The sequence below is a fragment of the Canis lupus genome, chromosome 13 (assembly GCF_003254725.2).
Source record: "Canis lupus dingo isolate Sandy chromosome 13, ASM325472v2, whole genome shotgun sequence".
In the NCBI taxonomy this organism is placed as follows: Eukaryota; Metazoa; Chordata; class Mammalia; order Carnivora; family Canidae; genus Canis; species Canis lupus.
In genome coordinates, this window is record NC_064255.1 from 39,048,913 (window position 1) to 39,061,165 (window position 12,253).

Genomic DNA, 12,253 nt, shown 5'->3' on the forward strand with positions numbered 1-12,253 from the left:
CTGAGCCCTGGGGTCCTGACCTCTGTGCAGCGGGAGGCCCTGCTCAGCCCACGCCGCGGGAGGCCGGCCGGACGCTTGCGATCCCGTCTCACGTGTCCTGGGTGCCTCGGCCAGCCAGCCAAAGCCTCCTGTGCACCACAGGCTATTTTTCCAAGCTGGTTTCCAGGATTATTTGGTGTCCGTGCCGAGGTGGAAGGTTATATATAGCACGGCTGCAGGGCTTTTTTGCTAGTTTTTGGTTTCTTTAAATTTTTTTTTTTTTGCCTTCCTGTCCCTGAAAAAAAAAAAACACCAAAAAAAAAAAAAAAACCCACCAAAAAAAAAAAAACAACCATCACCACCAAAAACCCATTCTTTAAAGAAAGAAACCACTTGTTTTCCCTTATCTATCATTGGACAGCGTTTGGGAGTTTGTGACATTACATCAGTTCCTCACTTTTGTCCCCCTCAGGAACAGACCTTCAATTAGGAACGGTGAGGAAAGCATATATAATAGCAGGAAATACTTATTCCAGCCTGAGTTTTACTTCTTCTATTTTTTTTTTTTTTTCTCCTTCATGGCCCTAGCTTAACTCAAGAAGAAATTTGGGAGGAACCAAGTTCTGGCTCCCACTCCAGACCGGGGGCCGTAGGGATTTTGTTGTTTGGCGGCAGGAGAAAGTGCCCCCGGGCTCTGGAGCGTCGCGTGGCTCGGCGAGGCTGTGCGAGGCTCACCCACGACTTCTCCCCAAAACGAGCCGTAATCTGAGGTTGTTTTTGCAGGAAGTTTGCCTTGGCAAGCGTTTCAAAAGAACCCGCTAGACACCTCTCTCGTAATTAGCTGGCTTCCTGCTGGGCTCCGAGGTCTCCCCTCATCCCGGTGGGTCCGAAAATTAGCCTCGAAGCCGGTCATTCTCGTCCCAGGAGAGAGCCTCGTATTTCCGAGTCGGTTGATATTTAATTCATCATCGGTGGATAATTTGTTGATTTTTTTTTTACATAACTTTTTTCTTCTTTTTTTATTTATGATAGTCACACACACACAGAGAGAGAGAGAGAGGCAGAGACGTAGGCAGAGGGAGAAGCAGGCTCCATGCACCGGGAGCCCAACACGGGACTCCATCCTGGGTCTCCAGGATCGCGCCCTGGGCCAAAGGCAGGCGCCAAACCGCTGTGCCACCCAGGGATCCCAATTTGTTGATTTTTTTAATCGTTGGTATTCAACTCTGCTTAGTTTCAAGTCTTGATTTGCGTATTTTCCCCGTTTATTTAAAAAAAATGAAAAGATGGCTAATCGGGTATTACGAGGGTGATGCTTCGGCTCCGTGATCCTCCTCCTTAAAACCTATTGCCCCCGTCCAACCACGAGGGAAATATCAGACAAACCCAAAACGCCGTGCCAAACCCCGACCGGAGCTCCTCCTAACCGTCAGGCCGTCGATGAGAGGAACGGCCGAGACGCAAGGCCAGTCCACAGGTAGTTAAGGAGACGGGACAACTAAACACCATGTGGTGCCCTGGATGGGATCTTGGAACGGAGAAAATACACGAGGGAACAACCGACGGAATCCAAATAAAACACTGCGTTTAGCTAAAAGTCGGATCCCAGCGTTTTTGTTCATTAACTGTGATAAATGTGCAGCACAGCAGCGTCAGAGGTACCGTGTGGGTCGTTCTGGAACCGTCTGTGCTGTCTTTGCAGTTCTCTGTGAACCTAAAAACCATCCTGAAATAAAAAGTTTACTTTAAAAAAAAAAAAACAGAATGGAGATAAAGACAAAATAGAGCACGATACACAGAAACTACAAAAACAGGCAAAGCAGCATAGGAGTTATTAACAAATACTGGATGTCAGCCTAACATTTGATGTATGGGCCTCAATAAACTGCCCTATAGCAGGGAGCCCGTTGGCCCATCAATCGAACAAACTTTTATAAATGATGAATTGGTTGTAAACACTGTGTTTTACGGCATTTGAAAACTCCAAAACGGTAAATCCGTACACGTGAGGTTTCTGCTCACACATTTCAGGATCCCCGTTTTTAGAATCTGCACAAAGACACAGTTCATGTCCTTTAGGGAGGTTTCATAAAAAAAAAAAAAAAAAAAACAACAGGTGGGAAATGGGTTCTGCAGTAGCACGAACAGTCATCACCATAAATACTCGGGCCTCGGAACGCTACCAGCGGAGGGCTGTAAACACATCAATCACCAGCCGTGCAGAAATTCCGTTCTCAGCTGTCATCTCAGTTTCAGCCGCAAAGATTAAACGCCTGCATTTGAATTCAAAGCACCGCACGGATAGGATCCACGGAGTGAGTTCACCGGCTTCCTTATCTGTCGGAAGTTGGGGTTGGTGAATCTCGCCCGAGCTTTGCGGGACTGCTGCGCTGACGTCTGTGTGACACGCGTCCCTGAGGTGGCGGGTGGCATGCCTGGGTTTCCGGCATCTGTGCTTATGGCTGAGGCTCGTGGCTATCACGACGCCTTTAGGGTTTCAGAAACAGACTCAGAGAGGCAGGGCCTGCCTGGGGTGGTGCAGCTCCTGTGTGCCAGGGCCAGGCTGCGGCCTCCTGCCCGGGGTCCTGCGGGCGCCCGCCCCATGGCCAAGTGCCCCGCGGAGCTGGCGCTGGAGCATCTCCACCTCCTGGGGAGTCTGTTCCCGTCCCCCGTCCTCCGAGGGAGCAGAATTCTCCGCCTCCCTCCCCCACTAGGTGTGGCAATCACGCTCCCTTCCAGTAAGTTCCCTTTCCCTGCATCAGCACTTGGGCCGCTGCAGCCTGCTGGGCACGGCTGGCTGGGCGGCGGGGAGAGGGGGCGGGAGGGCACGGCCGGCTGCGTGCGGTCGCCGGGGAGCCGGACACATGCCCGGGCCACGTCCCCGCGCGGGCAGGCGGGAGGACCTCAGGGGTAAGTCGGAGCCCCAGGGACTCAGGATTACGGGGTCGGGGATACGGGGGGAGGAAAGGCGCTTGTTCGTGACCACTCGGTTAAAAAAAAAAAGTTCCTTTTGATACAGTCAGTGGAGTGGCTGCGGCAGCAGCAGGGCTCCCGTCCCCCGAGCTCTCCGTGTGCCCTGCTCTCCTCCTGCCTGGCGCTTTGCAGGAAGCCTTTTTTTTTTTTTTTTAAATATTCTAAGGAAAGCACTATTTTATCTTTGGGGATGGGCTGTGGAGGACGCACAGACACCGAGTTCAGTCCTAAGAAAAGAGGGTTTTTTTCAAGAGTTTTGTGAACTCGCAGCGAGTCTGCTGCACCTGAGAGCATGCCCCCGGGGCCCGGCGTGCGTAACCGCGTGTGGGCAGCGCTCCCCAGGGCCCCCAGGCGTGCTCTTCCTCTGTCACCTGCACCTTTGCTTTCTAAAAATTTCTGTTTCTTGAAATGGGGGAGGGGGAAGGACTGAGAAAAGAGGGGGGTGGGTGTTTAAGGGGGCAGGTCGGGTCCAGGGGCCGCCCCCGCCCAGCCCTCCTGCCACCTGTGGCTCAGGGCCACGGGGGTCACCGCAGCAGCTGGCTGATGACAGCGGGTCAGGCCTGCATGGCCGCCACCGCCCAGGGCCCCGGGGAGGACGCTTCCCCCGCCAGGGTCGTGAGGCCGTGGCGAGAAGCTCGCAGCGACAGCCGGCAAGTCCCTGCGGCCCAAGGATTCCTCCTGCAGCGCTGGAAAGTCTATTTTTATCACCTCTCTTCAGCCAGCTCCCTGTCTGTTCCGTGGCCGAGTGGCGGTGCCTCTCCTGGGGGGCCCGCGGCCCGGGGGTGGGGCCTGCTCCGGTGGCCCCCTTGTGTGCAGGCCGGGCCCAGCGGCTCACTTGGAGGCCTGCCTGGGGCCGGGGGTGGGGGGTCGGGCCTCCTGCCTTGCAGGGCAGTTGCGTGCGGGGCAGCGTGAGCTGCAAGGTCGGTGCCCCTTCACCCCTCTGCCCCCCGCTTGCCTTTTGGACCCTGAAGCAGGACGTGGAGAGGCTGCCAAGGGGCCCGAGACACCTGTGTCTGTGCCCTTGGTTGTGCTCGCACGTCTGTGCCGCCCCGGCTGCGGCCCAGGGCCGCCTGCTCCGTCTTGCTGGAGCTCGAGGTGCGGGGGGAGGACTGTTTCCGGGAGGCCTTTGAAAGCTAGAGAGCGAGGAAAGAGGGATTGTTCCTGAATTTCCTGGTCCAGCGGACTCGGCGTGCTCGGCGTCGGAGTGATGAGGCAAATGGGACAGGAAAGCAACAGGAGCGCTGACTGTGACCCACCAACAGCCCTCCTGGCCATTGGGGGTGTTCTTGGCGTCTGGCATACCATAGGCGCTCAGTTAAGGCTTTAATGATCGGGATGGCCAGGCCCAGCTGTTTCCCGGGGGGCCGCGGGCACGGTCATGTGTGCAGCCTCGCGGCATCTTGGGTTTGCAGCCCAGCCGGGGGCTCTTTGGCAGGTTCGTGACGTCATTTGAGGCCTCTGTCTGCTTGTCTGCGAAACGGGAGCAATACAGTCACTCCCTTGTATGCTCCTCCTGAATCAGGTTAGTTAATAGGTAAAGAGCCTAGAATTTTTCCTGGGATGTGGCTCCAGGTATGAAGAGGAAGAGAAGCCGGAGAAGGAGGCAGAGGGGAAAGAGGGATGGTTATTGGGACGAATGTGGGGACTTCTGGGGTCTTGGCCCTCCCTTTGGGTTCAGCAATTAATTCCCTTAAGCCACGATTTCGGTGATTTACAAACCCGCCTCTGTTTGGTACAGAAAATAACTTGAGAATAAAAGAACAGAGTTTAAGGGGGAAAAGAGATTACTTCTAAGCTATCGACAAGTGGCTGTTGAGCTCCCGCCGTGTGCCAGGTACTGACCTTAGCGTTGGCTGCTCCACGTTGAAACAAGCCCAGTCGCGGGGCCGGGCCAAGCTGTGGGGCGTGGAGGCCTCAAGGGCTCGGGAGGCTCAGCAGCTGCGCTCCGTGGCCCCGTTACCGCCACCGTGGATGAGGCGTCGGTGGGCAGGGGGACCCGATGGCCTGTGGGGTTGGGAGCGAGGATGGTTGTCTGTGCCGCAGCGAGGAACACGGGTGGGGAGTGAGGGACTGAGACCAGGTGGTAGAGATACCCTCCCAGCGAGGCCCGGGGTCCCCCCTGCGCGACCCTGAGGGTGGGGGTGGTGGGGGTCCTCCTGCCCTTGCGGCCCCCGGGCCCTCACGTCTCCTGGAACACGTGAGCAGCTTGTCTCCGTCGGCCTTGCCAGGCCGCAGATCGGTCTCGTGCTCTAACTTGGAGAAGCGCCCTTTGCCTTGCGGCTTTGGGGAACCCCAGTGGCGTCTGTCCCGGACCCCATAACCGCGGCGGTATGTCCTGGCCCCATAACCACTCGCTGCCTTGGCCAGATCCGATGCTGCGTGACCGCTTTGTCCCCAGGGGCCCCTGGTGTGCATGGGTGGGGTGGCCCAGGAGCTTCGCCGGGCTCTTCCCCTGCGCCTTCCTTGCTCCCCGCGCTCCGTTTCTCCCACAGCGGCTGCATTGCAGGGAGCAGGGGACACGCTCCGCGGGGCTCTGCTCGGGCCTCTGGGCTTGGTTCTGTGGGGGCGGCGGTGTCCGCGGGGGCTCTGCGGGCAGTGCTGGCGATCGAGGCTGCTCAGCAGAGGACACGGCTGCAGTGTCCCGGAGGTACCCCGTCCCCCCAGAGCCGATCCCAGCACCGACGACGTGGGACATCCCAGGCTGGGGATGGCCCACGGAGAACGCTCCACCCCGGGGGGTGGGGGGGGCTCCGCTGCCTCAGTTTCCCTTTCCCCCACTGCACGTCCTAGGATCCCCACCCGGCCCTGAGTCCGCTGCAGCCTTTTCTCAGACGCTCGCATTACGTCTTCCTCCTTTCTGCTTGAATTCTCACTCCCAGAATAACTAACCAGCCTCGGCAGTGGCTAACGTATTGATTTTATCCAGATCTACTGTTGCTGCATTTTGCTTTTAGAAACATGGAGAAGCCTAGGAAATTCTCAGATATACACAGATCTCTCTCTCTCTGTCTCTCTCTCTATATATATATACCTATTTCCAGAAGCTGACCTATTTTCTCCGTTTCTCTCTTGTTCCTTTCCTGTAAAACAAATATTCGTAAAGTTCCTTGCCACGTGGATGTTTCCGTTGTCTCCAGAAATCCATCTGTTTTGCTTATACGCATGAACTCCAATACAGGGGACAGAAGGACAAAAAAAAAAAAAAAAATCATAAAATCTTAATGGAGTCTCACACGACTGCTAAAGAATTAATCCGTTTTGAGGTCGGCAAAGTCAACCACCAAATATGACGCTCCAGGGATCAGCTGACCTTCAAGAAATAATTAGTGGTCTTATCTTTGGCACCATTGATATATTTTTTGGTGCATGACATGTTGAGCTGATGAAAGCTAAAAGCTGTCGCATGCGAGGGAGAAAGGACTGGGTCCAAGGGATGCAAGTGTTAATTCTGCTGGATCCAGCCCTTCCTTCCCCAGTGAAGGAGCATTTGTTCCTAAGACGCCTGACGTCCTTCAAGCACAAAATGTCTAACCAGGCTAAAGATATTTAGTTTTTTACTAGAATATACCTGCTGTATATTTTCATGTATTTTAATAGAAATATTTTAACTTATGTTTAAAGATTTAGATAGGGGATCCCTGAGTGGCTCAGTGGTTTAGCACCGCCTTCGGCCCAGGGTGTGACCCCGGGGTCCGGGATCCAGTCCCATGTCGGGCTCCCTGCATGGAGCCTGCTTCTCCCTCTGCCTGTGTCTCTGCCTCCTTCTCTCTCTTTCTCTATGTCTATCATGAATAAATAAATAAAATCTTTTAAATAAATAAATAAATAAATATTTAAATATTAAAACTGTAGAACACACGGAATAGGTTTAGTATGACATTAGGGACGTTTCTGAGCTACCGCATTGACCGACCGTGCCTTGCCCCTAAGACAACTTGGATTTTAAAAAGTCGGACTTTTCATGAAATCCACTCAAACGAAACAGCACAGCAGGTTTGATGGATGACGGTTAACCTTTGGGTCCATCGGACCCAGAAGGGAGCTTCCCGCCTTCCCTTTGCGCACAGGGCTCAAGGCCAGCACAGCGTCCAGGAGGCTGCGGGACATCCTTGTCATCATTCTGTGTGCGTTACGGGCAGGATTAGCGGGACAGTAGATGAAGGGATGTTGTCACCATCTCATGTTCCCACCCATGTCTGTGTCCACCCCCACAGGCCCCGGAGCCCCAGAGGAGTGCCCGGCTCCGGGGGCCCCATGTCTTGGCCAGCTTTCTGATGAAAACACAAAGGCATCTCTGTGTCGTGCTTTTATGGAGCGCATATGGTGTGTATTTATTTTGTGATAGGTTTTTATCACTCGGTAGGAAGATGTTCCTGCGTCTGAAGTCCGCGATCACTCTCCCCATCCTTTCACAGATCCTGGTAGTTTCCTCAACATGGGTGACGAAGTTAGGGGGCACGCTGTGGGAACACTTCCTCTCTAGACGATTATTTCTATCTTTGTGTCTGAAATTCAGCCCTTGTGGCCACAGACGTGCTTTCTGGGCGCAGATAGCGTGATGGACTCTGGGTCTTGTGTCTCTGACTCCCCTGCTGAGCCCCAAGCCGTGATTACACTGGATGCTCTCTGTGTTATGCTTTGGCTGCTAACGGGCCAGCCGAAAGATAAACTGCTCTTAAATAAACCTATGACCCTTTTGAAAACAAATAGAGCTGTTGAAAGAGTTTAAGAAAAAGAAAAAAAAAAAAGAAAGAGTTTAAGAACATAGTGTGACTCCTTGAAAGATCGTCAACATTCTTGAACCCTTTGACTGAAAATGGATTTTCTTCTGTGTGTGTGTGTGTGTGTGTGTGTATATACTTGAAATTTATTTAAAAAAAAAAAAAAGGACCTCAGAACCTCAGTAGCAAGATATCTGGAGCCTTTTGTGTTCTTAACCTTGCAGTGTTTTTCTTGGCAGGACTTGAAGAAGACTTGGCTGCCGTCTGTTTTCTGCTCCTGTTGAGGGGAGCGGCTGGAGGGGGAGACGGGGGTGGCAGGGACAAGCCTGCAGAGGAGCATGAGCTGCAGGTGCCGCCGGGGCCAGATGCTTCCCTACTTATTCTGTTGCCTTTGCCCTGCTCCCCAAGGCTGGGTCTTTCTTCCCTTGTTATGTTTCCTCGTGGGTCTCCACCGCCATGGGGCTGGAGTCCGCCCGGGACCACACACACCCTCCGTGGCCACCAGGTTCATCTGTGGACCCAAGACCTGCCTATGCCACTGGGGTAGCTGCACGTCCTTAGGAGCCGCATTGCTGGGTGCTGAGACAGCTGGCTGGAAGCGCATGGGCCTTGCCGCCGTGGGTTTAGCTCTCTGTGGGACTCCCCACATGGCCTGACTCACCCCTTGGGTTTTTGGTCTAAACCCCGGCTGCCAGGTAACGAGGATGCGGTAATCTGAACTTGTCTGTCTTCCCTCTTCTGTCTTGTTTCCATCCTGAGAACAGCTGCTCCCAGCTGGCCCAGGCCTGCGGGGACGTTGGCGTCGCGACACAGGATGCTCTACTCCTCTGTGCAGCCTCAGGGTTAGCACCAGTCTAGGGGTGGGGAACAGGTTTGGTTCATCATCCCAAGTCATAGCACGTCGTGTGTTGCAATGCTGGGAGCGACTTGGAGGTATTTTTAGCCAGATGAAATATTTTGATGCATATCCGTCACCTGAAATTTTTCCCAGATCTGCTATTTGTACCTTCTTAGCAACTTCACAAAGGGGTATTGTATTTGAGTCGGAAGAGAAAAATATTTTTATTTCCTGCCCTTGAGGTTGAGTGGAATTGATAAAAAGCGTCAAGGCTCTTTGAGTTCTGGATCTACCCCGCCCCCCCACACACATACACACAAAAACATTATGTAAGAAAGAACTTGAGTGGCTTTTTTTTTTTTTTCCTGTTTGTCAGTATGAGGAGGGGAGTCACCGCAGAACGCGGTAGGCGGATCCTTGGCAGGAACGGAAAACAGAGAGCTTTGCTAGGAAAATCATAGCAGGAGCGATTGGACGGCTCTGCCATCCAAGTCACAGCGACCTTGACTGATGGCTTCCAGTTCTCCCTCCGCAGGTTGATTCAAAGGCTCATCGACTCGCATGTATTCCCGGACGCTGTGTTCTATAAAATGGTTATTTGACCAACAGATGAGTGAGTGATAGTGTCTTTTGGTTGATCAGAAAATGTCCATGAAAGAAGTCACAGGTTTGCCTTTTCAAAAAGTGAAGTAAACACAGAGCTTATGTACTTACGGGGTTGGAAGACGGGGTGACACGCTTGGTCGGGATTATCCATTTCATCTCATAACTTACTTGGCATTTTAATTCTGGGGGCCACGGTTTTGGTGGCCAGCAGCTGTTCTGTTGGTTAAATTTGCCAGCATGAAGTACTAACCACGGACTTTACAAAAAAATAAATCATCCCTGCTTGGCCTACCTGCTTATTCATTCACCAAGACTTTCCAGACTTTGCCAGTAGATCCGTAAACAGACATCTGGTGACGTTGTTGTCGATGCGTAGAAGCCCACCTCCTCTGCAGAGTAGAAGGAAGCCCTTGCTTTTCTCTACTTTTTTTTTTTATTTCGTTTTTTAATAAAAACAAAAAAAATTTAAAAAAAAATTAAAAAAATAAAAACGATCCCAGGAGACATTGTCTTTGTTGTTCTGTTACAATCGTTGTGTCCATGGAATGAGACCCACCTGTTGATTGTCTTTATTTCTTACCTTTCTCCAAGCTTAGGTCCCTTTTAACACCCTTCATTTAATTTCTTTGCTCCGGGCTCTTTCGGGCACTTTCTCACAGCTTTTCCTTGCCCGGTTTCACGTTCCACTGGCACAGCACTCCGGACAATCAACAGGTTGCTTCCTATCACGGCACTTAAACAATAGTGAGCTTTGGTGCAGTTGGAGCAAAACTCGTTCTCCGGGGTCGACTCCGTTCTTCCTCAACTCAACCCCATGTTCTGTTAGCCACAGAAAGGCCAAGTGTTTCCGCCCACCCCACCCCACGGTCATTCCTCTGGATCGTCACCGTAGGTGTACCTCCCTGTCAACGTGGGTCTTTAATACAGAGACAGACAGAGCTTTGCAAATGGACTTTTTCTTCATCCTTCTTCCTAGTGTTACCATCATTTATTTATTTTTTATTTTTTAAATTTTTTTATTTTATTTTTTTTATTTTATTTAAGTATATTTGCCATGTAATGTATTAGTTTCAGGTGGACAACGTAATCATGCATGACGTGTGTATATTATGAGTCAGCACCACAATAAGCCTGGTTACCTACCATCTGTTATCACACAGAGTTTACAGTATTTTTTTTCCCGTGATGGGAGATTTTAAGATCTGCCCCCTTAGCAACTTCCAAATATGCAATAGAGCGTCGTTAACAGTAGTCACCATGCTGTCCATTGTATCTCTGGGACTTATTTATCTTATAACTGGAAGATTAGATCTTTTGATTCCCTTCACCCATCTTGCCCACTCCCCACCCCTGCCTCTGACAACCGCCAATCTTGTTATTATTACTTTTTAAATATTTATTTATTTATTTTAGAGAGATGGGGTGGGGGCCGAAGGGGAGAGAAAGAGAGACAGAGAGAGTCTTAAGCAGACTCAGCGTGGTGCATAGAGCCTGATACACGGCTGATCTCACAACCCTGAGATCAGGACCTGAGCCGAAACCAAGAGTTGGACACTTACCGACTAAGCTACCCAGGTGCCCCCAATCCGATTATTCTTAAAGATGTTAACTGCAGAGGCCCAGATTTATCTCCTGGGTTAACCTCTTCTTGGATAGGTGACCTTAGGCCAGTTATTTAACCTTCTTCTAATAAACCTCAGCATTCTCATCTGTAAAATGAGGAACAACCCTAGTACCAACCTCTTAAGACTATTGTAAGGGGTCAGTGAACTAATGTAGGTAAAACTAGCATGTTTACCTGGTGCATAATATGTGCTCTAAAAAGGTTGTGATGATATTGGTGCTGAAACAGGTGGTCGTCACTCCCATCCTTCCTGAAACCTCTATTTTCTCATCTGTAAGATGGCATAGTAATAGTGCCTAACCCACTGATTAGTGAGGAATAAAGATACACGGGTCAACGTAGTGTGTTGTCTGGCATCGTACGCGCTCTCCGTGGTGGTGGAGACTCTTGCGCAGATGTAGATTCATGATCCTTCTCCTGTTTGTCTCTACTCTTACTTTAGTTTCAGGGCCTCATGGATCAGCTCATGGCTCAAAGTGTCAGCTGTAGGCAGAGTGACTTAGAGCAAGGCACCGGCTCTTCCTGTTCCGATGACTCATTGTAAAATGACAGCGTTGAACTCAGTGCCCCAACGCGTCTCTTCCTCCTAAGTATTTTAACAATGATCATTCCATCAGTCAACGCAGTTTTGAAAATAACCTCTTAATGAGAAACTCATCCAAAAGAACTTCTTTGCCCTCCGCCACCAAAGACCTTACTAAATTAGTCTCCTTTAGCTCTTAGCAAATTTTCTCTTATTTTAAAAAATCGGGCTGTTTTGTTTGTATCAGTTGGCCCTATCCAGACGTGTAGCCGATCTGTCTAGATTTTCCAAAGCCATTGTTACTTCTCATACTTATATTTTTAATCTATAAACTCTTGGTCAGTTCTACCAAAAATTAAAACCTGATGCCTTTGCGATATATCCGTTTTGAGGAACAGTATTCAATTTTGTTTGTTTGCCAATGGCTGCTCTCACATTGTTCTACCCCCCAAATCCCCAGCCAGTTATTTCTCTTTGGAGAATAGACATGAGAAGCTGGTTTCCATTACGATCTCATCACCCTTGAGGTAGGAAGACTAAGTATGCAGCAGTATGGTTTGAGTCCAAGAACATTGAACTGGAATCCCAAAGACCTGGGTTGCAGTCCAGGCCTGGCCCCCGGGGCTGTGAGGCTATGGATAGTACACGTACTGTTGGCTTTATCCTCACTTTTCCCATCTGTCAAATGAAAGGACAGAATGATCCCTTAGATTTATCTACCTGTGAAGCCTATCCCTATCCCTTCCCATTTTTATCTCACACTCTTTTGTTTCCTGTGGCTTGTTTTTATTTTTATTGCAATCGAGGCATAATTGACACACAATATTCTATCAGGTATACAACACAGTGATTCCCGATTTGCTTATATTACAAATGATCTCCACGGGATCACGCAGTAAGTCCAGTTAACATCTGTCAGCATGCTTAGTTACAGAATTTTTTTCAAAAAAAAAAAAGAAGAATTTTTTCTTACGATGAGAACTTTTACG

The 12,253-nt window shown here is 50.6% G+C and overlaps 1 protein-coding gene across 19 annotated transcripts in view; it reads left to right on the top strand.

Annotated features, from left to right (window-relative positions):
• The window catches only part of LIMCH1 (LIM and calponin homology domains 1), a 296,259-nt gene that overhangs the window by 151,223 nt on the left and 132,783 nt on the right, over window positions 1-12,253 (top strand). For 3 of the 19 annotated variants that reach the window (XM_035714017.2, XM_049092861.1, XM_035714066.2), the window contains exon 1: window positions 2,745-2,889. The exons of 13 other annotated variants lie outside the window; for them this stretch is intronic. Coding sequence is in view for 1 of the 6 variants with exons in the window: in XM_035714006.2 (XP_035569899.2) it covers window positions 2,103-2,294 (192 nt within the window). In the remaining 5 variants the exon portion in view is untranslated. Of the gene's footprint in view, window positions 1-2,087; window positions 2,295-2,515; window positions 2,718-2,737; window positions 2,890-12,253 lie in introns of those variants that run through there. 3 more of the 19 variants (XM_035714006.2, XM_035714020.2, XM_035714064.2) reach the window with 3 other exon arrangements.